Source organism: Eleutherodactylus coqui, chromosome 3 (genome assembly GCF_035609145.1).
Source record: "Eleutherodactylus coqui strain aEleCoq1 chromosome 3, aEleCoq1.hap1, whole genome shotgun sequence".
Classification (NCBI taxonomy): domain Eukaryota; kingdom Metazoa; phylum Chordata; class Amphibia; order Anura; family Eleutherodactylidae; genus Eleutherodactylus; species Eleutherodactylus coqui.
This window is the reverse complement of record NC_089839.1, coordinates 316,699,923-316,726,576: the sequence shown is the minus strand read 5'-3', so window position 1 is coordinate 316,726,576 and position 26,654 is coordinate 316,699,923. Positions and strand designations below refer to the sequence as shown.

General features: G+C 50.7%; 1 protein-coding gene across 3 annotated transcripts in view; it reads left to right on the top strand.

Moving 5' to 3' along the window:
* Positions 1–22,582, top strand: part of PTCH2 (patched 2) — a 30,480-nt gene extending 7,898 nt beyond the window's left edge. The window contains exons 1-23 of one of the 3 annotated variants that reach the window (XM_066598015.1): positions 2,656–2,758; positions 4,071–4,260; positions 4,378–4,447; positions 4,529–4,620; positions 10,623–10,818; positions 10,902–11,023; positions 11,106–11,253; positions 12,503–12,634; positions 12,723–12,878; positions 12,970–13,062; positions 13,161–13,286; positions 13,673–13,791; positions 14,537–14,942; positions 15,030–15,342; positions 15,527–15,669; positions 15,753–15,933; positions 16,109–16,389; positions 16,474–16,611; positions 16,707–16,849; positions 18,582–18,681; positions 18,760–19,026; positions 19,706–20,158; positions 20,280–22,582. In XM_066598015.1, the coding sequence (XP_066454112.1) occupies positions 4,115–4,260; positions 4,378–4,447; positions 4,529–4,620; positions 10,623–10,818; positions 10,902–11,023; positions 11,106–11,253; positions 12,503–12,634; positions 12,723–12,878; positions 12,970–13,062; positions 13,161–13,286; positions 13,673–13,791; positions 14,537–14,942; positions 15,030–15,342; positions 15,527–15,669; positions 15,753–15,933; positions 16,109–16,389; positions 16,474–16,611; positions 16,707–16,849; positions 18,582–18,681; positions 18,760–19,026; positions 19,706–20,158 (3,825 nt within the window). In that variant the 5' untranslated portion in view covers positions 2,656–2,758; positions 4,071–4,114 and the 3' untranslated portion in view covers positions 20,280–22,582. The other 2 variants (XM_066598016.1, XM_066598014.1) reach the window with 2 other exon arrangements.
* The last annotated feature ends 4,072 nt before the right edge of the window (positions 22,583–26,654 follow it).

Genomic DNA, 26,654 nt, shown 5'->3' with positions numbered 1-26,654 from the left:
TGGGGTATGTGATATATGGATAGTTCGCCCGGTATGACTGGGGTATGTGATATATGGATAGTGCGCCCGGTATGACTGGGGTATGTGATATATGGATAGCGCGGCCGGTATGACTGGGGTATGTGATATATGGATAGTGCGCCTGGTATGACTGGGGTATGTGATATATGGATAGTGCGCTCGGTATGACTGGGGTATGTGATATATGGATAGTGCGCCTGGTATGACTGGGGTATGTGATATATGGATAGTGCGCTCGGTATGACTGGGGTATGTGATATATGGATAGTGCGCCCGGTATGACTGGGGTATGTGATATATGGATAGTGCGCCCGGTATGACTGGGGTATGTGATATATGGATAGCGCGGCCGGTATGACTGGGGTATGTGATATATGGATAGTGCGCCTGGTATGACTGGGGTATGTGATATATGGATAGTGCGCTCGGTATGACTGGGGTATGTGATATATGGATAGTGCGCCTGGTATGACTGGGGTATGTGATATATGGATAGTGCGCTCGGTATGACTGGGGTATGTGATATATGGATAGTGCGCCTGGTATGACTGGGGTATGTGATATATGGATAGTGCGCTCGGTATGACTGGGGTATGTGATATATGGATAGTGCGCCCGGTATGACTGGGGTATGTGATATATGGATAGTGCGCCCGGTATGACTGGGGTATGTGATATATGGATAGTGCGCCCGGTATGACTGGGGTATGTGATATATAGATAGTGCGCCCGGTATGACTGGGGTATGTGATATATGGATAGTGCGCCCGGTATGACTGGGGTATGTGATATACGGATAGTGTGCCCGGTATGACTGGGGTATGTGATATACGGATAGTGTGCCCGGTATGACTGGGGTATGTGATATATGGATAGTGCGCCCGGTATGACTGGGGTATGTGATATATAAATAGTGCGCCTGGTATGACCGGGCTTTGTTATTATATTGGGGGCTACAGTGATAAAATGCCCCGGACGTTCGCACCTGTGGCGCTGAAATTAGTCAAATCACTCGTTATCCGTGCGCTGAATTATCGCCGCATTCATGAATATATTGGTATTACTGGAGCGCCACCGATGGCCGACTGTACCGTCCTGTGGTGACATTATTATGAGGCGCATTGGAGGAGTTTGGCGCAGTGGGTGTGGCCTTGGATTCAGTAGCAGTCTTGAAGCGCTTGGTAGCGGCACTCTGTATCCTAGAAACACAAATTGCGTGGGTGATATTTTCTCACACACAGCGCCACTCTTCCCTGTGGCGGTGCCTGGCATTGCTGTCCCGCCTCTGCAGAAAGTGGCGCTGTTTCTGTTAAAAGTTCAGCCATGTTTTTCTAACCCTTTAGTCCTGGTGACTGAGGTGATGGACGCCGCGCTCCCTGACTGCGCCATTTATTGGAGGAGTGTGCCGAAAACACCCAGTAGTTTCTCGTTGGTACGATGATGTGGAGGGAGGCGATTGGTCGCGGCTCCGTAATGGAAGCGGCTACGTTTTGGGCTCTGTGTCGTCTGGCGCCGGTGAAACGCCCTCGGGGGAGGGGGGGCGCGTCTTTGTAAGCAACACTCTTCAATCCAGCCCAAAGCCCCCCGACGTTGCTTGTGGGGTCGCTGCTGGCTGTGACATCACAGGGTAAAGGGGTCTCAGGGGGAGAATGTGGGGGCGGGGCAAGACATTGTACCCAAATGTACCTCGCCGCCACGCCCCCTCATTTCTTGATGCTTTTGCGTTGATTACGCCCCTTTCCTAATATCATGTTGGGCTGCTCTCACCATGACAGCCCAGTAATCCAGACAGTCTGGTAATCCGGCAGGTTCACCGTCTGTAAGGCAGCTTCTGTATATTATGACTCATACGCAGCTCGCTATAACACGGGGAGGAGTCCCACGGCGCGTGTCGTGTGCGACGCAGGGATGCACCGCGCATTCGCAGCCATACTCCGGCAGACCCGCTATCTAGAGGCAGCGGTAAACCGCTGGGGGATCCCGCCCGGACGCGATGCCTCAGATGCGGATTTTCACACTATTTTCACACAGCAGTTTTCTGCGCTGGCTCCGCCTCCAGCGCTGAGTTGGCGAGATTTCTGCCTCGGATTTGCGCTTCAGTTTACTGAATAAGAACCTTTAAATGAGCAAATCCGCGTGAGAATTCCCAAAAAGTGACGCCGCTTCGTTTTTTCGCACGCAGATATCAGATCTACGTCTGGGAAAATTCCGTGCTGTATTGAGGTCAAACGGGGCACTTGGAGGGCGCGGATCCTGCGCACATCACGGCAAAAAGCCACCAAGCGAGCGTACTTTGACAGTCCAATAATCCAGAGTATTGGCCAGTCCGGTGCCGGATTACAGGAGTGTTCCGAATCCAGAAGGACCTGATTAAGATTTGCGCAGCACGCTCCTTACAGAGGAGATTCTGTCTTGCGAAGCGCTCTCGTGTGATCGGTCAGAATCGCGGCGGCTCACGCCTTCCCCGTTGTGATGGCTGCCTGCACTGGGACGCTGCCATTATTTTGGTTGCGCGGCCGGTGCCAGGGCGGTGTGTGCGCTGGCAGCGGCTCGGAGCGCTGTGTGTGTGCTTGTTATCACATCTGTAACTGGAAGGAAACTTGTCGGGTGGGAAGCTTCCTGTTTAAACATGACTGGGTGCAGAGAGGACGGAAAAAAGCAGCGTTAACCCCTTCCGGCACCCGGAGATGCCGCTGCTGGGCTCGCCGGCGGGCCGGGACTGACAGATGCAGACAAGGTGAAAGATGCAGCAAACATTCGGCCATCTTTTGTATATCCTCTCGGTTCGAGGCGCTGTGGACAGCGAGGAGTTAATGACGTTGCAAAGTCGGGGTGTGAAACTTCCCCCAGAAATACGGAGACTGTGCGCACACGAGGCACGCGAGGCGCTCACCTGCACGTTTTAGGAGGCGCCACATGATGTGCAGCCAGGACCTCTGCTACATAATATACCGCGCACGGGCCGCGCCATTCCAGAGCGGCAGTCAACCAGGGTGAAGAAAACGGCCGTGCCAGGCAAAACCTGCTGCCGACCCTGTAAAGACCCCGTTCATAAAAGCTGTACTGCAGGTATTTAGGGGCCGCAGGAGCCTCGCGTCGGTGATACAAGACGCTGATGGGGGGTCTGTAGATCAGGTAGCCGACTGCCTGGGACCCCTTTATTACGGAGCGGAGGGCGGCCTTCTGACCCTCATCCCGATTCCCAGACTGCTGCTCCTGCTGAGGGGTCCTGACAGGACAGCGGGGACCCCCTGTTATTAGTAAGGGGCAGTGGGGACACCGTGATGTTCCTTTTGAAGCGCTGTCCCTTTAAGGAATCTTGTCCCAGCAGGGGGCCACATTTTGACTTTTGCCGCTGCAGCCGCTCCTCGCCTCACAGTGACGGCTAGTTTTGCTATTTATACCCGGTGTCCTCGCCGGTTGGCAGACGCTTAGCGCCACTTCTATTCCTAGAGGTTTCTCTCCTTGCGTGGGAGAGCAGCACATGGCGAGCAGATGAGGGATGCGCCTCCACCTTGGGTGGTCCAGATGGATGCAGGAAGACCACATAAAACATGTCAGTACAAGGCTTCCTGCTAATACCCTGGATCTCTGCTCCGCCCGCTGATGCTGCGGGACGTTAGCGCCTCCACAGGCCTCCCACTACCTGGGGTTGTACTGTAGGTAGGTGCTCGCCTGACGCACCCCAATGCTGGCCCGATCCCTCCGCGCCCCCCCCCCCCACACTTTGAAGTTTGTCTCCTCAGCCTCCTTTCATGCCTCTTCTCCGGGTTAATTAGGGAGTTGGCATTCCTCGGCTCCTCAATGGGCTTTGATGCCCAGATGGACCGGCGCTCCTTCAAATTAACACTAATGACAAGAAACTTTCTTTCTTGCTTCCAAAGTTCGCAGGCGGCGCGGTGAATCCCTGGACGTCGCGTTCCCACAGCCCGAGAGCGCGTTCCGACAGCCAGGCGTTAACCCCTTGTGCTCCAGCAGACAGGAGGATACGAACGCCTGCTCTAATGTCAGATCCTAACGCTAAATATTAACGCTCTTCCTTCCTCCAGCGGGAAGCCGGGTGAGCCAGGAGCTGAGCTACACGAAGGAGAAGATGGGCGAGGAGTCCGTCTACACCTCCCAAATGCTCATCCAGACCCCGAAGAAGGAAGGCGAAAATATCCTGACGCACGAGGCGCTCCTGCTGCACCTCAGCGCTGCTCTGGCTGCTAGCAAAGTGCAGGTCTCCATGTATGGAAAGTAAGTGCCAGGCCGAGATGCTGCAGAACCTCTTGGAAGGCAGAGCTGTATGGGAAGGCTTTGTCTGTTCAGGAAGTTGTCTTGGCTGCACCCCTGACCGGTTTCTTCTCCTTGCAGGTCGTGGGATCTGAACAAGATCTGCTACAAGTCGGGCGTCCCCATAATCGAGAACGGGATGATCGAGCGGGTGAGGACGGCCAGCGGCGGATGCACTGATATCATATTGGGGGCCTTCAGGCAGTTTTATAACATCGATTCTGTCTTGCAGATGATCGAGAAGCTTTTTCCGTGCGTCGTCATCACTCCCTTGGACTGTTTTTGGGAAGGGTCGCAGCTGCAGGGAGGCTCCGCCTACTTACCGTAAGTTCTTCCTTTTTAATCAGCGGTCTCTTACCCCCTCGTGTCAGGCCCACGCAGAGAGGGGTTGTGGGTTTTAGGGCATCACTGAGCGAGTTCCGTTTTTGCGTCCAGTTGCCGGGGGATTCTATAAATTGACGGTGGTCTTCTGAGCTGCCTTTTAAACAAACATGACAGATGGATAATGGAGCTTGTCAGCTTTCTGTCACTATCATGGCGGCGCAGGAGAGTGTCATCCCTCCAGAGATTTACACATTGTGGCAACCTTGACTGAGCTGGTGTCGCCCCCCGCAGGACTTATCTCCCCGCTCGCCCCCCTCAATCTCACTCTGGCAATTATGTGTCTATTAAGGCCGGGGGAGTGAGGAGAGCAGCAGAGGCTTTGGGTGGGTGTAAGTGGAAATGGTGGGGGTGACAGAAGATGGAAGCGGGGACAATAGGCGCTATTCTTTGTGTTTACAAGTGTGTTTATCTATATGGGGCCCAAGCTGAGCGCCTGCTTTGTCAGCAAATGGTAACAGAACGTATTCTCATGCTAATGATGCTGTAAATGGCTTCAGTCGCTAAACAAATTGAAATGCTGCCATTATTCAGTCCGCTGGTGGAATAAAGAACTGTAAAAGAGAGGGGAGAAGCGAGTGAGCGAGGGAGACAGAGCGAGAGAAGGAGAGAGGGACCAGGGAAGAGAAGGAAAGCAAAACATGGAGAGACGGATGAAGAAGGAGCGAAACGTGGAGAGACGGGCAAAGAAAAAGAGGAGAGCGAGTCACGGAGAGATGGACGCGAAAAGAGAGGAGAGTGGGACATCCTTTTCCTGGATCTTCCTGCTGACGGATCCTTTTCCTGGATCTTCCTGCTGACGGATCCTTTTCCTGGATCTTCCTGCTGACGGATCCTTTTCCTGGATCTTCCTGCTGACGGATCCTTTTCCTGGATCTTCCTGCTGACGGATCCTTTTCCTGAATCTTCCTGCTGACGGATCCTTTTCCTGAATCTTCCTGCTGACGGATCCTTTTCCTGAATCTTCCTGCTGACGGATCCTTTTCCTGAATCTTCCTGCTGACGGATCCTTTTCCTGAATCTTTTTGCTGACGCATCCTTTTCCTGAATCTTTTTGCTGACGCATCCTTTTCCTGAATCTTTTTGCTGACGGATCCTTTTCCTGAATCTTTTTGCTGACGGATCCTTTTCCTGAATCTTTTTGCTGACGGATCCTTTTCCTGAATCTTTTTGCTGACGGATCCTTTTCCTGAATCTTTTTGCTGACGGATCCTTTTCCTGAATCTTTTTGCTGACGGATCCTTTTCCTGAATCTTTTTGCTGACGGATCCTTTTCCTGAATCTTTTTGCTGACGGATCCTTTTCCTGAATCTTTTTGCTGACGGATCCTTTTCCTGAATCTTTTTGCTGACGGATCCTTTTCCTGAATCTTCTTGCTGACTGATCCTTTTCCTGAATCTTCTTGCTGACGGATCCTTTTCCTGAATCTTCTTGCTGACGGATCCATCCTCTGAATCTACATGCTGATTAATCCCTTTGATGGATCCTTCTCCTGAATCTACTTGCTGGCGGATCCTTCTCCTGAATCTAAGTGCTGGCGGATCCTTCTCCTGAATCTAAGTGCTGGCGGATCCTTCTCCTAAATCTAAGTGCTGGCGGATCCTTCTCCTAAATCTAAGTGCTGGCGGATCCTTCTCCTGAATCTAAGTGCTGGCGGATCCTTCTCCTGAATCTAAGTGCTGGCGGATCCTTCTCCTGAATCTAAGTGCTGGCGGATCCTTCTCCTGAATCTAAGTGCTGGCGGATCCTTCTCCTGAACATACCTGCTGGCGGATCCTTCTCCTGAACATACCTGCTGGCGGATCCTTCTCCTGAACATACCTGCTGGCGGATCCTTCTCCTGAACATACCTGCTGGCGGATCCTTCTCCTGAACATACCTGCTGGCGGATCCTTCTCCTGAATCTACCTGCTGGCGGATCCTTCTCCTGAATCTACCTGCTGGCGGATCCTTCTCCTGAATCTACCTGCTGGCGGATCCTTCTCCTGAACATACCTGCTGGCGGATCCTTCTCCTGAACATACCTGCTGGCGGATCCTTCTCCTGAACCTGCCTGCTGGCGGATCCTTCTCCTGAACCTGCCTGCTGGCGGATCCTTCTCCTGAACCTGCCTGCTGGCGGATCCTTCTCCTGAATCTGCCTGCTGGCGGATCCTTCTCCTGAATCTGCCTGCTGGCGGATCCTTCTCCTGAATCTGCCTGCTGGCGGATCCTTCTCCTGAATCTGCCTGCTGGCGGATCCTTCTCCTGAATCTGCCTGCTGGCGGATCCTTCTCCTGAATCTGCCTGCTGGCGGATCCTTCTCCTGAATCTGCCTGCTGGCGGATCCTTCTCCTGAATCTGCCTGCTGGCGGATCCTTCTCCTGAATCTGCCTGCTGGCGGATCCTTCTCCTGAATCTGCCTGCTGGCGGATCCTTCTCCTGAATCTGCCTGCTGGCGGATCCTTTTCCTGAATCTGCCTGCTGGCGGATCCTTTTCCTGAATCTGCCTGCTGGCGGATCCTTTTCCTGAATCTGCCTGCTGGCGGATCCTTTTCCTGAACATACCTGCTGGCGGATCCTTCTCCTGAACATACCTGCTGGCGGATCCTTCTCCTGAACCTGCCTGCTGGCGGATCCTTCTCCTGAATCTGCCTGCTGGCGGATCCTTCTCCTGAATCTGCCTGCTGGCGGATCCTTCTCCTGAATCTGCCTGCTGGCGGATCCTTCTCCTGAATCTGCCTGCTGGCGGATCCTTCTCCTGAATCTGCCTGCTGGCGGATCCTTCTCCTGAATCTGCCTGCTGGCGGATCCTTCTCCTGAATCTGCCTGCTGGCGGATCCTTTTCCTGAATCTGCCTGCTGGCGGATCCTTTTCCTGAATCTGCCTGCTGGCGGATCCTTTTTCTGAATCTGCCTGCTGGCGGATCCTTTTCCTGAATCTGCCTGCTGGCGGATCCTTTTCCTGAATCTGCCTGCTGGCGGATCCTTTTCCTGAATCTGCCTGCTGGCGGATCCTTTTCCTGAATCTGCCTGCTGGCGGATCCTTTTCCTGAATCTGCCTGCTGGCGGATCCTTTTCCTGAATCTGCCTGCTGACGGATCCTTTTCCTGAATCTGCCTGCTGACGGATCCTTCTAAATCTGCCTGCTGACGGATCCTTCTCCTCTGCCTGCTGACGGATTCCCTCTCTTGAATCTCATCCAGCAGCTGAGTGGACAAGATCCTTACGCTAGATACACTGATTCTAATGTTCAGCTCGGTAAGTCTGCATTGCCCGGTGACATTGCCTGCATGCCCCGACCAGCTGGTTCTGTCCACGCGGCCTATATTGGTGGTTTTTAGGCTCTCGCTTCTTCCACTTGAGTTCAGCCTTGGGGATCTCTCCCTCTTGAGTGTCAGAGGGAGAGGCTGCAGAACAAAGGAGCAGTAATGTGTGCAAAAAACAAAAGCGTTGAGTTGGCTTCAGTGAAGCAAAAAAAGGACGGATAAAGGGACTTCACTGTGGAAGCAACTGCCAGCCGCTTGGTATGTGGGAATCTGGAAGAATCAGCCTCGTTTCTGGCCAGATTTAATGAATTATTGCACTACCCCTCCCTCACCCACCAGAGCACTTCTCTGTGTTGTGTCCCCTTCTCCACTAATGTCCCTGGCGGCGGAGTCGCTCTGGGGGAGGAGGACTTTGTATCTTTTTCTTGCGTTGATACAATCTTCTCCCTCTCTTTCTCGATGGCCTAATGATTGGTGGGCCCAAGGGGTTTTTTTTCTTTTCGGGCCTTCAAGTGTTCTGCGCTCGGGGTTGTTTTGGACCATGGAGAGGCAGTAAAATAAAGCTGCCCCCCTCCACCTACCTCCTCCTCCTCCTCCCTCTCCCCCTCTCCTTCCTCCCCCTCGTTCACCTCCCTTTATCTGGGGGCTTGAGAAAACACAGAACTTGTTACGTGGGGTCATCACATCCTTTGGACGGGTAAAATGGTGAATTTCCCAGCATCCAAAGAGGGTCTGCAAGGACCCATCGCCTCTATAAGCCAGTTGTTTGGGGGGGCACAGATAGAAGTAGATGTTCCCTTTTCATGGGAGAATTTTCTTTGCTCCCTGTTAACCCATCAGTTGCCAGATTTCAAGCTCACTGGAGCTTGGAGAGCCCTGAGAATGCTTCTATGGTAGCAACAACCAGAATCCGGTCTCTCTAGTGCCCCCCTTCCTGGAACTGGTGGTCCGCGCCGATCCTGAACATCGTGCAATTAGACATTTGTAACTTCTGCATTTTAGCTCTAGATGCCCACACAGCTGCTGCGCTTGTTACAATGTATCAGCGCTGCAGATTTCTGTCTTGCCTCCGGCTCCCAGGATGATGGCACTGATACATTGTAACCAGACCAGCAGGACTAGATGAGGACAATGTTTCTATTCACCACCAGCAATCAGAGAGCTTGAGGAATTGATGTCTGCAGTGTCTTAGCTGTCCTTTAATCTCACCTTAGGGCTTCTCTGTGTCTTTAGTGATACTCATTCCACATTTCTCATCGTCCTTCGTGCAGCAGCCGCAGGTTCCTTCTTCCCAGAATTCCTTGCAGGGATTCCCGGTCTATCAAGATGTTAGTGAGTTGCTGCTAATTGCCCTGACTTGCGCTACGTGCCGCTGCAGTGGGAGTACGCAGCTTTGTTCCCCTGTGTAACAGGATAATACATGCTCCGCGTTGGGTGGGGGACGCAGCCCCAACTCGCATCTTACAAGGGGGAGAAAGCCGCCATTAGACATTTAAATAACAAAAAGAGATTTAATATCACATTTTTTTCACCGTCCATCCTCTGGTGCTTAAGATGGAAAATAGTCGGCGACTCTGGGCGGAGGCTGAGCGGGGCTGCCCCGTAATCCAGACATCATTTCTACGGGAGAGCCCTGATAATCCGGCATCCCAGGTAGTCTGGTCCATGGAAAGGGTTCCCCACTATGACCAATTCTCACAACGCCATCATCATGGGTATCAGTATATAGCCCATGACTATCAGTTTGTTAGACCCCTGACCTTTATCTAATATCCCTGAAGCCCCCTTTATTCAGGACCCTCCATATAGTAGAGTTGGACTTCTTTGGCCCTCAGATCTGTAGCAATTTGTTGTGGCGTAGATCCCACTCAGTGAGGAAACCTGCAGGAATACCGGCCCCTGCGGACAGGAAGCTTCTTGTAGCTGTCCCAGATTAGATGGCGGTGCTGACATGTTCTGACCGGCTGACAGGAAGGGGTCAGCGATTCATGCTGTTTGCACCAAATTCTGATCTTCTATCAGCAACATAAATCTGGCTCCATCTGACCAGGAGATGTTTCTCCGCTGCTCAGTGATACAAGTTTTGCGCTCTTTTGCCCGCTGGAGTCTTTCTGTTATACCATCCGTGTGGAGGAACGGCGAGTTGTGCGTTCGGACACGTTAGTTGGAGCCCCAGCGTTGTATTCAGCTGACTGTGCAGCCTGTTGGTCTGAACGATTCCTGACATCCTCCTCCGACCCCTTTCAGTGATGAGTTGTTTCCGTCCGCAGGATCCCCTTTCGCTGGATGTTTTCCTCGATCGCGCCATTCTCTGTATACTCTCTGCACTGTTACACTAGAACACTCCCCCCCCCCCCCGCGCGCGGTTGGTGGTGAGACCCTGGCTAGTCTAGCACCAATGACCAGCCTCGTTGGAAATCGATCCGATTGCCGGATCTTCCCATCAAATGTGGATTCACACTGAAACGGAAAACTTGTCACGTGATTTTATGCTGCACGGCGGGGTCACGGGTGGAATTACCGTACAAGCGGCGATCATGAGCGGGCCAGGGCTCTAATCAAGGGGTCAGCTATTGTAGGTCAGTATAGCCTCCCCTGATTGGACGGCGCTGCAGCATATGTTGCTGTCATTCTCCTTAATGATGCGTTGTCAGCAATCCCCCGGCTTGCAGTGTATAATAGGACGTCTTCTCTTGCAGTGGGAGGAGAGACATTCAGTGGACAAACTTGGACCCCATCCAGTTGATGGAGGAGCTCAGCCAATTTACCAGCCTTGATGGCTTCAAAGAGATGCTGGACAAAGCGGAGGTGGGGCAGGCGTACATGGAACGGCCTTGCCTCGACCCCTCAAACTCCGAGTGTCCAGAAAGCTCCCCCAACAAGAAGTCGCAGGAGGTTGGTACTTGTTCCGGCAGTGATATGGCAGCCTCCTCCCGTCGCCTTGGGCGCTCTCTCATAATATCTCTGCTCCATTGTAGACCCCGGACGTTGTGGCCACACTTCACAATGGCTGCCATGGCTTCTCTAAGAAGTTTATGTACTGGCAGAAGGAGCTGATTCTGGGCGGGATGTCCAAAGGATCCAACGGAGAGCTGAAGAGGTAAGGAGCAGGTGCTGCCCTCCAGAGCCGGGCCGGCCGCCACCTCTGTGCCCAACCCAATGATTGTTCTCCCTTCTTCCAGCGCTGAAGCTCTGCAGACCATGTACCTCCTGATGAGTCCGGGCCAGCTCTACGAACACTTCAAGGACGACTATGAAATCCATGACATCAACTGGAATGAAGAGAAGGCAGCCGCCATCTTGGAGTCATGGCAGCGGAAGTTCGTGGAGGTTTGTGGCATTTTTACACAAATCACTTTCTCCTTTTTCTAATTTATAGAGAATGGTTTGTCCAGAGGTGGTCTTCACTGAGGGGTCAGTAAATGCATGTGGGTGGGCTTACCTCCAGAGATCAGGTGACCTCAGCCACCTCTTCCCGCGCTCTGGTAGCCGGGCCCTGCCCTCTGGTTGTCAAGCCCTGCCCTCTGGTAGTCGTTGCCTGCGGTCTGGTAGCCAGACCCTGCCCTCTGGTAGTCGGGCCCTGCCGTCTGGTAGTCGGGCCCTATGCTCTGGTAGGCCCTGCGCTCTGGTAGCCGGGCCCTGCCTTCTGGTTGCCGAGCTCTGCACTCTGGTTGCCAGGCTCTGCACTCTGGTTGCCGGGCCCTGCCGTCTGGTAGTCGGGCCCTGCCGTCTGGTAGTCGGGCCCTGCCGTCTGGTAGTCGGGGCCTGCCCTCTGGTAGTCGGGCCCTGCGGTCTGGTAGTCGGGGCCTGCCCTCTGGTAGTCGGGCCCTGCGGTCTGGTAGTCGGGGCCTGCCCTCTGGTAGTCGGGGCCAGCCGTCTGGTAGTCGGGGCCAGCCGTCTGGTAGTCGGGGCCAGCGGTGTGGTAGGCCCTGCGCTCTGCTAGTCGGGCCCTGCGCTCGGATAGTCGGGCCCTATGCTCCGTTAGTCGGGGCCTGCGCTCCCGTAGTCGGGGCCTGCGCTCCCGTAGTCGGGCCCTGCCCTCTGGTAGTCGGGGCCTGCCCTCTGGTAGTCGGGCCCTGCGCGCTGGTAGTCGGGCCCTGCGCGCTGGTAGTCGGGCCCTGCGCGCTGGTAGTCGGGCCCTGCGCGCTGGTAGTCGGGCCCTGCGCGCTGGTAGTCGGGCCCTGCGCGCTGGTAGTCGGGCCCTGCGCGCTGGTAGTCGGGGCCTGCGCGCTGGTAGTCGGGCCCTGCGCTCGGATAGTCGGGCCCTATGCTCCGTTAGTCGGGGCCTGCGCTCCCGTAGTCGGGGCCTGCGCTCCCGTAGTCGGGCCCTGCCCTCTGGTAGTCGGGGCCTGCCCTCTGGTAGTCGGGCCCTGCGCGCTGGTAGTCGGGCCCTGCGCGCTGGTAGTCGGGCCCTGCGCGCTGGTAGTCGGGCCCTGCGCGCTGGTAGTCGGGCCCTGCGCGCTGGTAGTCGGGCCCTGCGCGCTGGTAGTCGGGCCCTGCGCGCTGGTACTCTGTCCTGTAATGTTATCAACCGATTGTAGACTGAGGCCGATGGTAACAGTGTGCCGTCTATTGACAGCAGGCACAGCAGTCGGTCCCGCAGAACGCGACACAGGACATCCACGCCTTCTCCACCACCACCCTGAATGACATCATGAAGTCTTTCTCTGATGTCAGCGCCATCCGCGTGGCCGGCGGGTACCTGCTGATGGTAGGGCTGATATTCCTTCCTGTTGGTAGTGGTTGCCATCCAACGGTTCTCTTGGCGGACGGCTGCAGTAACTCTTCTCTCCCCACAGCTGGCCTACGCCTGCGTCACCATGCTGCGCTGGGATTGCTCCAAGTCTCAAGGGGCCGTGGGCCTGGCCGGCGTCCTCCTGGTGGCCCTGTCTGTGGCATCGGGGCTGGGACTCTGCTCCCTACTTGGCATCTCCTTCAACGCTGCCACAACCCAGGTAAGGAGCCAACGTCCTGTGAGGCTGACGCTGTGCAAAAAGTTACTCAACACCCCTCACCGCCGCGTGCAACTCTTCTCTCACCCTGAAGGTGCTGCCGTTTCTGGCGCTGGGCATCGGTGTAGACGACATGTTCCTACTGGCGCATGCTTTTACGGAGACCGGCCTAAGTACGCCATTAAAGGTGAGTAGCCGCACTCATTGCAGAGACCGCATCTTGCCACTCCCTCCTCCTCGGCCACGCATCTCATTAATATTGGGTTATCTCCTTTGCTGCGGCAGGAACGGACAGGTGAATGCCTGAGACGCACAGGTACGAGTGTGGCGCTGACATCTATCAATAACATGATTGCTTTCTTCATGGCGGCTCTGGTACCCATCCCGGCACTTCGGGCGTTCTCCTTGCAGGTAACAGCACCTATAATCCGCTGCAGTGCAGTGTAGATGGGGGGCCGGGTCCGTCCAGCTCTGGACTGTATTTCCAGTGACCCTTGAGGGTAGTGAAAGGTGAGACTGCATCAGAGGTCTCTAGTGGGCATTGTCCTGGCTGCTCAGGTGAAAGGTGACATCAGTACAAAGGCTTTGGATGCATTAAGATGTCACTCCCCTGGGGGCTGCTGGGGGAGGGGCTGCATTGGCCTTCTGGGTGGTCCGGGAGATAAGAGGGACTGGAGACAACTGATTATATGCAGTGTCCCGCCTGGAATGTGAACTCAGAAGTGATTCTAATGTTCTCCATCATCACCAGTTGTTGGCGCCTCGCTGATGACCCCCGCTCCTCCCTCTCTTTTCAGGCCGCCATTGTCGTCGTGTTCAACTTTGCGATGGTTTTGCTCATCTTTCCTGCCATTTTGAGCTTGGATTTGCAGCGTCGAGAGGATGAGAGGCTGGACATCCTCTGCTGCTTCTACAGGTAGGTACTATAGACTGATGGGGTGCTCATTAAAGGGGTTTTCTAGCCTATAATACATTGGGGCAGCGAGGGGCAGGCATCACATCTAAAATTCAAAAACAGAAGTCGCCTCCCGTTGCTGCGCTGCCCCCCCCTCCCCCCACACCACTCGCTTTCTCTCCGATCTTTGGTTTACCCATGTGACCACTGCAGCCAATAGAATGCTCGACAGGTTCACGGGTGACATCACCAGATCTTCGGGCCGGGTGACATCACCTGTCAGAGGACTCAGTGCCGAAGCAGCGGTCTGGGGTCACAGCGACTTTATTACTTTTAAAGAGTATTTCCGCTGTCAGGGAACTTTTGACACATCATAGTGACATGTAAAAGTTTTGATCACCGGGATCTGGGTGCTGAGGTCCCCCGCGATCTGAAATGAAGGCGCAGAAGTGCTCAGGCGAGATTGAGCCGCTTCGGCTGTGATTGTTTCTCAGCAGCTGGAAGCAGACGCATAGACTTCTGTGTGACCCTATTCAGCTGACAACTAATGATCACAGCTGAAGGGGCTCAACGCTTAACATCAGCAATCCGTCGGGGTCTGAGCACCCGGACCCCCACTGAGGAACAGGGTTTATATGTCACTATGACCTGTGAAAAGTTTCTTGAAGTGCATTTACGCTTTAAAGTTTCAGATTGTGGTCGGTTTGGCTCTCAGGTGATCCGGGTAAATCGGGAGTGGTCAGTGACCCTTGTTTCTTGCTTGCAGCCCTTGCTCCTCCAGAGTGATCCAGATTCAACCTCAAGAAATGCCCGACGGCAATGACAATCACACTTACCATCCATCATCTTACGGGAATCCCACCATCACCACCAGCACTCAGATCACCACCACCGTCCAGGCCTTCACCCAGTGTGACTCCTCCGGGCACCACGTGGTCACCATTCTACCACCCACCTCCCAGATCTCCACCTCGCCCTCTGTCATTGTCCCCACCGTGGATCCTTTAGGGTCTCAGGTCTTCAGCCCCTCCAGCTCCACCCGGGATTTGTTGTCTCAGGTGAATGAAACCAAAGGCAGACGCGAGTGTGTCCCTCTTCCCTTCTTGAAGTGGAGCCTGTCCGAATTTGCCCACGAGAAGTACGCCCCGTTACTGCTTAAGCCAGAAATGAAGGTGAGCTCTGTGGCCGAGACATTATTGGATCTGCCAGGATCCGGTGATCTTGCTGTACTGAGACCTCTGCGCTTCTTCCTTTCCCAGGGCATTGTGGTCGCTCTCTTCATGGCTCTTCTAGGCCTTGGCTTGTATGGGACCACCATGGTTCATGACGGACTCTATCTGACAGACATCGTTCCTCGCGAGACCAAGGAGTACAGCTTCATCTCAGCTCAGTTCAAATATTTCTCCTTCTACAACATGTTCATTGTTACAAAGGGGGGCTTCGACTACCCCAAGGCTCAGAAGTCCTTGTACCAGCTTCACGAGTCCTTCAGCTCCGTCAAGTACATTGTCCGAGAGGAGGGGAGAGACTTGCCCAAAATGTGGCTGCATTACTTCCAGGACTGGCTGAGAGGTGAGTACAAGGAATGCTATAGCAGCACCTCGCAGGACAGTCTGCGGTCTTGCACGCAGTTGCGGTGGCGAGGGCGATACGAGGAGATCCACGCCATGACCATTTTAATGCAGGTTTTTTTACATGGTGAAGAATATCAGAAATTCATGTTTTTAACCAAAGTTTTCTGCTAATTACCCTGCAGGCCTCCAGGATTCTTTCGACAAGGACTGTCAGTCCGGCCGCATCACACAGGATAGTTATCGTAATGGCACTGAAGACGGCATCCTGGCGTATAAACTCCTCATCCAGACGGGAAACAAGAAGGATCCCTTTAATTTGGAGCAGGTAGATTCCTTGCGTGGCAGAGAATGTGCGAGGCTCGTCATTAAATGACACTAACCCGTTGTGTCTTCTCCTCTCCTGCTTAGCTGACTAGTCGGCGACTGTTAGACGAGAACGGCCTCGTTCCTCATGATGCTTTTTACATCTACCTGACGGTATGGGTCAGCAACGACCCCCTGGGCTACGCTGCCTCGCAGGCCAATTTTTACCCTCAGCCCCCTGAGTGGATCCACGATCGATATGACACGACTGGTGAAAATCTGCGAAGTGAGTTCCTCTTCTGGTCCCGTCCCGTGATGGACGCCTACTAATACGCTGGGAGCCAGCAGCGTTGGAGGCATCGGCATGCCGCGCCTCGGACCTCGGCGTCCCAGCTGTGAATGCGTAGATGGATGCTGGCATCTATGTGAGGAATTAAACCCCGATTTCCCCTCTTTCGCAGTTCCAGCGGCGGAGCCCATTGAATTTGCTCAGTTCCCCTTCTACCTGAATGGTCTGCGCCAGACATCGGATTTCATTGAGGCCATTGAGAGCGTGCGCTCGGTCTGCAAGGAGTTTGCGGAGCAGGGGGTGTACAGCTACCCCAGTGGGTACCCCTTCCTCTTCTGGGAGCAGTACATCGGTCTGCGGCACTGGTTCCTCCTGGCGATCAGTATCGTCCTGGCATGTACGTTTCTGGTGTGCGCCCTCCTCCTGCTCAATCCATGGACGGCCGGAATCATTGTAAGTGCCCACAGATTGCTCGCCAGTCAGGATGGCGCGGGGGGCACTAGGACCGCTGCGCTAACCTCCTCCTTTGTGCGCTAGGTCTTCATCTTGGCTATGATGACGGTGGAGTTGTTCGGCATTATGGGATTGATCGGTATCAAACTCAGCGCCATCCCTGTGGTAATCCTCATCGCCTCCGTTGGCATCGGAGTGGAGTTCACGGTTCACGTGGCTTTAGTAAGTTGACCGTTTTACCATTTGTGGCGCCTTGTTTAGATGCTGCTATTTGTTTGTATTTCCAGGAATTAACCCCATCCTAACTTTTCCCGCAGGGATTTCTCACGGCGATTGGCGACCGGAACCAGCGCTCTGTACTCGCCTTAGAGCATATGTTTGCCCCTGTTCTGGATGGCGCTATATCCACCCTCCTCGGGGTGCTGATGCTAGCGGGATCCGAGTTTGACTTCATATTGAGGTACAGTTCTGGCGTCCGATCGTCCCGTTCTTCTCTGTCTTGCTGCGTTATGGTTGATTTTCCGTCTTGGGTTACGTTCACACGCAGCGGATTTTGATGCCCCCCCACACAACCCCTAAAATCTGCGTCTGACGTGGATATCACTCCTTCATCTGAAGAGGTTAAACGTGCGCCGAAGATCTGCTGCCATCTAAAATCCGCGCCGCGGGTCAATTTAAAGAGCAGGTTCTTCTAGCGCGGTGCGAACAGGATCTCTTCCACCTTGTTGCTTCATTAATACGCTGCGGATTGTCCCTACAGAATACGGCAGCGATCCGCCATGTGCGAGCATAGCCGGAGCGCACCCGCTTTACGTTAAAGTCTAACTGCACTTTCGCTATGTGAAGCCCCCACCAGTCAGCGACCGCGCTCCGACCGCTGTTTTAGCTCCTAGTGATCGGTGGGGGTCGAACCACAAACGTATTTTATTCCCTATCCACAGGACAGGAGATGAATGTCTGATTGCTGGAACCCCGGAAGCTGCGTGCCCCATAACACTGCGTGCAGCCGCGGTCCACATGCTTGACCACCAGTCTGTTCAGCTCCTCTCCCATAGAAGTGCATGGAGTGCACAGGGGCATTTAGGGGGGAACTGTTTTACTGGGGATCCGGCGATCAGACATTGATCCCCGATACTGTGGACAGAAGACCCCTTTAGCTCAGCTGTATACCATGTGGGGTCTTTCCATCCGATCCGTGTCCTTCAGCCCATCGGAATCACAGCTGCATCTGGTATTACAGCTCAGTCAAATTCAAGGGACTGCAGTACCAGACACTGCCCATGGAAAAAGGTGGCGCTGTTCCTGGAATACTTCTTGCATAAATTCCTGCACATGCCGCATTAGTAACCGCATCCAGACGTGTGGCATGGACCGCTGCCCTTCGCTGGGGTCCGGGCTCGGTGTTCAGCTCTTTGGGGTTTTTGCATTTTTGCAGCTCATGCAAATATTTCATGTTCTGGAACGTTCTGTGCGGCCATGAAGCGGTTAAATGAAATCTCTAAAAGCCCTCTGCAGAGGTTGGAGCTTCCAGTTAGGAAGACGCAGAGTCTGAACCTCCTCCAGGGCCGCCGCAGCCTGGGAGGTCTTGTTTAGAGGAGCCGGGAGGGAAGACGGCGAGTCCCAACTGATCAGGAAATAGCAGAGCCATCCCTCATGTAAACAGCGGCGGTATAAACAGCTGAAGCCGTTCACGGAGCGCCCCCCCCCAACCAGGAGATTACTGCACCCAACATAAACAGCACTTCTAAGAACTCTGCTGATTCACATCTTGGAAGCAGCTGCGCTTAACCCTTCACCCGCCGCATTCCTCCCAGGGGTGAATGTGCTGCTGGCGTCATCAGGACCGCCGGGGCTTTCGTTTATTCCCTGCGGAGCTCAAGCCCCCATTAAGGTCCGGACAGACCTTGTTCTTGGCACGGGGCCCGCTGACCCACTTCTGCTCACGTCAACCCTTCAGTTTTATTCTGTGCCAAGGACGCTCTTTCCATGTCCCCTGCGCTCTCCCTTCCCCCTTAGGTAGGAATGGATGGATAGGGAGGAGAACAGCGGGGGAATCCCCAGGGACACCGCAGGCCCCTAGACTCTAACATCAGCAGGACTGGCCCTTTAAGATGCTGAAGCCAATGCAGCTTGCTGGGAGTTGTAGTGCAGGCATATGGACTTTGGGTGACGCTCTCCGCTCTTCTCTGCAGGTATTTCTTTGCCGTGCTGACCATCCTCACTGTGCTGGGACTGCTGAACGGGCTGGTGCTGCTCCCGGTGCTGCTGTCCCTGATCGGCCCCCCGGCTGAGGTGAGTCCCAAGTACAACATGTACAACGTATCGGAATGGCGACCTTCCAGCATTTCCACAATCTTTTCGTATCCTCAGGTGACTCCCGCAGACAACAGTAACTGCCTCCCGACGCCCACGCCTGACCCCCCGCAGCTCAACCACCATCATGCCTTCTACATGCAGCACAAAGCCGGCTTCAGTGACCCGGAGGACTCCTCTGACTATTACTCTGAGACTACCGCCACCACAGCCATGGAGGAGGAGGACCCCCAGCTGTATGAGCGCAGCCCCTATATCATCCCCCCTAAACCATCACACATCCTGCTGGAAGCCAGCAAGAGCCCCTCCTACCCCAAAATCATGGTAGGTTATCGAGACTGTCGGGCTACGACTTTCTGGCCACTAGGTGGCATCGTCCATCACTCGCTGATCGGCCGCTCTCACACTACCAGATCTGCGGAAATACAATCGCAGCGGGTTCTGTATGTGCCGACTCCACACAGACGGCTTCCAGTGAAGCCAATGGCAGCCGTCCAACCCCCGGCCACAGGTACCTGCGTCATCGGTTAGCGGCGGCGCAGGAAATACGAATATCTAAAAAACAATTCTCTACAGCTCACTGACAGCAGGCATGCGGGGTCGCCGACCGTGGTCAGAGACGCTGCGGGTTACCATACGTGGAATCCAACGCATCCATGCAAGACCGGCCTTAGGCTAGAGCTACATGGCGACTTTTGACAATGTCGCAATGCTGAATCGTAACGTAAAATAATGTCTGTGATCGCACTGCGAGATGCAAATGTAACGCACCTCAACACGGCCGCCACCGCCAGTCCAAAGCTGTGAAAGTTCAACACATTCACTGCCGTTGGTTGCATTCAGCAAGTTGCCATGTATCCCCAGACTATGCCAACGCGGGCTGCAGTAAGAAAGCGCCACCTAGTGGCCAGAACACCAGCGCCTGCAGGACTAATGCAATAGATTTTCTCGTCTGACTTTATTCCGCACGGAAGGTTAAATCCATCTTCTTTTTCGTTCACAGTTGGTGAAGCCTTGTAAGGGAAGCCAAGGAGAAGTCCTGCAGGACGGAGCGGACAAGACACCTCCGGCCCTGGACATCAAGGACCCTCAGGAGCCTACAGACTGGAGAAGGTGTCAGCAGGGGTCCGCGTGGACTCAGCAGCCCCCCAACTCCAGGACTCAGTACAGTAGTAGGCCTCAGGGCCACAGAACTACACCCCCAGCCTACTGTACCAAGCTGACGGGCCCCAGCGGCTCCATCACCACCGTCACCGCTACGGCCTCTGTGACCGTCGCAGTGCGTCCAAGCTTGCCGGGTGCGGTGCGGGCTTACAGCCACGAGGGCTACGAGGACAGTGATATGGCCTGCTCGGAACAAAGACCCAAATGGAGTAAAAAGCGGCACCCGGAGGTGTTGGAGCTGGAAGACCTGGAGCAGAAGCGCAGCCCAGAGCGGCCATCCGTTGTACGCTAGGTCAGTATGTGCCACCAAGTGGTTGTCAGCGGTACTGCAGCCGCCCGCTGCCACTTGTGACTATTATGACAATGACTAAAGCAACGGCTGGTTTTAACCCTTGCCTCCTATTCTTTTACAGCGGAGGCTCTGAGATGCTGCATCTTTGTACAGACGTCCCAACAAGCCGCGGCGCCGACTGCGAGGCGAAGAGACACGAATGACATAGGATGAAATCTGCGCATATTAGAGACCGCAAGCGTATATTGTACTATGGAGAGAGACGTCTATGTAATAAGCTGATAATGTACTGTAGAGGCGGAGACCCCAACCCCGGCCCCCCTTCTAGGTGTCTCCAGCAAATCAAACGCGCCAGTTTTGCTGCTACCTGTTAACTCCTTCCTTGCTGGAGGTCTTTTTTTTTTTTTTTTTCCCGCAAATACAATGTTCCTTCACTGCAGGGAATTGGGGAAAAAAAGACATTGAGCGCTGACTGCGGCGCCCGCGCCACTTCTAGATCAGGATCCGTATTTAGCCGCCACTTGCTTGCTGTCTGGATACATTGTGTCTCCTGATCTCGGAGGGCTCATCCACACGGGCTTAAAGGTATTTGGTTCCGTGAACATGCAGTATATTCACGCACCAAAATACGCCCATTTCCTGTGTATTTTGGCACTTTCACATGTTTTTTGCGCAGAAATGTGCAACTTATTTACACCCACAGACGGCTCATTGTTATAGCGTGCCAATACATAGTGAGTCCGCGGGCGTCCTGCACATCGACGCCGTCCGAGTGTAATACGCACCAGAATACGGCGCGCTGCATATTCTTTCATCTGATCAGATGTAAGTGAAGCCATTGAAGGCCGTGCGTTCGGCTCGTATTACGCTATGAATGAGCCCTATAGCTGAATGAGTGTTATATTGTGGAGCGGTAAAGTGTCGCCATGCTCACACGGGCGGATTTACTGTGCATTATCTGCACACCGTACATAGCCATAGCGGCATTGGAGAGGAGCTTCTCAAAGCCCAGCGGAGAAATCGCACTAAATCCGGGGGAACGTCTGAGCTTTGGGCTTCGGGGCGGAATTTAAATCCTCAAGATGGCAATTCTAACAGCAGGTTTGGGGCAGAAAACAAGCAGATCTCTTCCGTAGACGTCAGGAGAGAGACGGGATCTGCCACCGTGCAGAAAAACTGCGACAAATCCGCCGCCACAGGTTTTACCCACGAAAACGCTGCAGAATATCCGGACAGCAAATCTGCCCCTTTGTGAACAAACCCAAAAGCGGATTTCCCTTTTAAAGGTGTTTATCCCTTGTCCACAGGATAGGAGATAAATGTGTGATTGATGGGGGTCCGACTACTGGGACCCCCCGCAACGAGGAGAAATGTGCACCGCAAATGCCCCATGTGACTAGAGCGCTGCTGCACATCCAAGATCCCCACTCCATTCACTTCTGTGGGATGGAGGGAGATGGTTGAGTTGTGCCACGTTGGCCTCCCCGGGACGTGTCCCATCAGAGTGTATGAGGATCAGAGCGGGACCCCCATGTGTCCGAGAGCAATCGGTGAGAGCCGCCGCCGTCCTGCAGCCCTTCTGCCCTCATGTGGCTGCCTTGTTACGCTGCACTACATGTCAGGCTGCCAGCGGCTTCCCTGGAAAGATCAGCTATGAGCCAGGGTACCGAGCGCGGGTCTAGGGGGGGGATCAGTTAATTGCCCCAAATCTCGTATTCTCAAAAGGGCGCTGCATCTCGACACAACCCACGACAGTGAACGGGAGCGCTGGCTGCACACCGACAGGTGGCACGGGGCGCCCCGGCCGCAGAGTTATTACAAGCGTCAAGTGCCCAAACGGACCCCGAAATCCCCAACTTCAGCCATTCCCAGACCCGTGCCAATGCCCCCCAGATCGTGTAGCACTGCAGGTTCTCACACTACATGACTAATTAACCTCTGTATTAACTCCTTCTTTGCCAGAATGTTGTCCAGCACTAAAGTGGTTAATGGCCGCTGTGACTGATGGAACGGTTCTATATGAATATATAGGAGTATATATATATAACATATATATGACCTGTCCGTTATGGGACATTCTTATATTTGTCCCGGTTCAGGGACTGCGATAGTATTCTGGTATTAATATAATAATTATTATTATTAGCGTGGTGTATATAAGATGTGAAACGGCAGCTTCTCTAACACCTATATCTATACGTATTAACCCTTGTGTCGCTGCCACAGGGCTGTCCTCCTGCGACATGAAGGGACCGTCTAAGTGTTTGTGTCTGTTCTGTGTACTGAAGCTCAGTAAAAGGTGTCGCTGCGCCAAATCTAAATTATTTATATTAAATGGAAACAAAGGTTTATTTTTGTAGATTGTACAGAAGTCGTAGTCGCCGACCGGAGTCTATTTTTAAAGAGTAAAATATATATTATATATGATTCTAATAACCGGCTTCAAGTCTTCATTCGTATCTGTGTCAGCTTGTGTTGTGTGCGACGGCGAAAGCAGCTTATAATGGTTAATAATACTCTGTCGTATAGTGACAACTTATTCCACAGCGCTATCAAAAGTTATATTCTTGTACAAAGGATGCGGTATTATAGTAGTTATATTCTTTTATGACCACTTTAATACTGCCCCCTATGTACAAGAATATAACTACTATAATACTGCCCCCTATGTACAAGAATATAACTACTATAATACTGCCCCCTATGTACAAGAATATAACTACTATAATACTGCCTCCTATGTACAAGAATATAACTACTATAATACTGCCCCCTATGTACAAGAATATAACTACTATAATACTGCCCCCTATGTACAAGAATATAACTACTATAATACTGCCCCTATGTACAAGAATATAACTACTATAATACTGCCTCCTGTGTACAAGAATATAACTACTATAATACTGCCCCCTATGTACAAGAATATAACTACTATAATACTGCCCCCTATGTACAGGAATATAACTACTATAATACTGCCCCCTATGTACAAGAATATAACTACTATAATACTGCCTCCTATGTACAAGAATATAACTACTATAATACTGCCTCCTATGTACAATAATATAACTACTATAATACTGCCCCCTATGTACAAGAATATAACTACTATAATACTGCCCCCTATGTACAAGAATATAACTACTATAATACTACCCCTATGTACAAGAATATAACTACTATAATACTGCTCCAATGTACAAGAATATAACTACTATAATACTGCCTCCTATGTACAAGAATATAACTACTATAATACTGCCCCCTATGTACAAGAATATAACTACTATAATACTGCCCCCTATGTACAAGAATATAACTACTATAATACTGCCCCTATGTACAAGAATATAACTACTATAATACTGCCTCCTGTGTACAAGAATATAACTACTATAATACTGCCCCCTATGTACAAGAATATAACTACTATAATACTGCCCCCTATGTACAGGAATATAACTACTATAATACTGCCCCCTATGTACAAGAATATAACTACTATAATACTGCCTCCTATGTACAAGAATATAACTACTATAATACTGCCTCCTATGTACAATAATATAACTACTATAATACTGCCCCCTATGTACAAGAATATAACTACTATAATACTGCCCCCTATGTACAAGAATATAACTACTATAATACTACCCCCTATGTACAAGTATATAACTACTATAATACTGCCTCCTATGTACAAGAATATAACTACTATAATACTGCTGCAATGTACAAGAATATAACTACTATAATACTGCTCCCTATGTACAAGAATATAACTACTATAATACTGTCCCTATGTACAAGAATATAACTACTATAATACTGCCCTCTATGTACAAGAATATAACTACTATAATACTGCCCCCTATGTACAAGAATATAACTACTATAATACTGCCCCCCTATGTACAAGAATATAACTACTATAATACTGCTCCCTATGTACAAGAACATAACTACTATAATACTGCCCCCTATGTACAATATAACTACTATAATACTGCCCCCTATGTACAAGAATATAACTACTATAATACTGCTCCTATGTACAAGAATATAACTACTATAATACTGCTCCCTATGTACAAGAACATAACTACTATAATACTGCCTCCTATGTACAAGAATATAACTACTATAATACTGCCCCCTATGTACAAGAATATAACTACTATAATACTGCCCCCTATGTACAAGAATATAACTACTATAATACTGCCCCCTATGTACAAGAATATAACTACTATAATACTGCCCCCTATGTACAAGAATATAACTACTATAATACTGCCCCCTATGTACAAGAATATAACTACTATAATACTGCCCCCTATGTACAAGAATATAACTACTATAATACTGCCCCCTATGTACAAGAATATAACTACTATAATACTGCCCCCTATGTACAGGAATATAACTACTATAATACTGCCCCTATGTACAAGAATATAACTACTATAATACTGCCTCCTATGTACAAGAATGTAACTACTATAATACTGCCTCCTATGTACAAGAATATAACTACTATAATACTGCCCCTATGTACAGGAATATAACTACTATAATACTGCCTCCTATGTACAAGAATATAACTACTATAATACTGCCCCCTATGTAGAAGAATATAACTACTATAATACTGCCCCTATGTACAGGAATATAACTACTATATTACTGCCCCCTATGTACAAGTATATAACTACTATAATACTGCCCCTTATGTACAAGAATATAACTACTATAATACTGCCCCTATGTACAAGAATATAACTACTATAATACTGCTCCCTATGTTCAAGAATTTAACTACTATAATACTGCCCCCTATGTACAAGAATATGACTACTATAATACTACCCCTATGTACAAGAATATAACTACTATAATACTGCCCCCTATGTACAAGAATATAACTACTATAATACTGCCCCTATGTACAAGAATATAACTACTATAATACTGCCCCCTATGTACAAGAATATAACTACTATAATACTGCTCCCTATGTATAAGAATATAACTACTATAATACTGCCCCCTATGTACAAGAATATAACTACTATAATACTGCCTCCTATGTACAAGAATATAACTACTATAATACTGCCCCCTATGTACAAGAATATAACTACTATAATACTGCTCCTATGTACAAGCATATAACTACTATAATACTGCCCCCTATGTGCAAGAATATAACTACTATAATACTGCCTTCTATGTACAAGAATATAACTACTATAATACTGCCCCCTATGTACAAGAATATACCTACTATAATACTGCCTTCTATGTACAAGAATATAACCACTATAATACTGCCTCCTATGTACAAGAATATAACTACTATAATACTGCTCCTATGTACAAGAATATAACTACTATAATACTGCCTCCTATGTACAAGAATATAACTACTATAATACTGCCCCCTATGTACAAGAATATAACTACTATAATACTGCTCCTATGTACAAGAATACAACTACTATAATACTGCCCCCATGTACAAGAATTTAACTACTATAATACTGCCCCCTATGTACAGGAATATAACTACTATAATACTGCCCCTATGTACAAGAATATAACTACTATAATACTGCCCCCTATGTACAAGAATATAACTACTATAATACTGCCCCCTATGTACAAGAATATAACTACTATAATACTGCCCCCTATGTACAAGAATATAACTACTATAATACTGCCCCCTATGGACAAGAATATAACTACTATAATACTGCCCCCTATGGACAAGAATATAACTACTATAATGCTGCCTCCTATGTACAAGAATATAACTACTATAATACTGCTCCTATGTACAAGAATATAACTACTATAATACTGCCCCCATGTACAAGAATATAACTACTAAAATACTGCCCCCTATGTACAAGAATATAACTACTATAATACTGCCCCCCCATGTACAAGAATATAACTACTATAATACTGCCTCCTATGTACAAGAATATAACTACTATAATACTGCCCCCTATGTACAAGAATATAACTACTATAATACTGCCCCCTATGGACAAGAATATAACTACTATAATGCTGCCTCCTATGTACAAGAATATAACTACTATAATACTGCTCCTATGTACAAGAATATAACTACTATAATACTGCCCCCTATGTACAAGAATATAACTACTATAATACTGCCCCCATGTACAAGAATATAACTACTATAATACTGCCTCCTATGTACAAGAATATAACTACTATAATACTGCCCCCCCATGTACAAGAATATAACTACTATAATACTGCCTCGTATGTACAAGAATATAACTACTATAATACTGCCCCCTATGTACAAGAATATAACTACTATAATACTGCCCCCTATGTACAAGAATATAACTACTATAATACTGCCCCCTATGTACCAGAATATAACTACTATAATACTGCCCCCTATGTACAAGAATATAACTACTATAATACTGCCCCC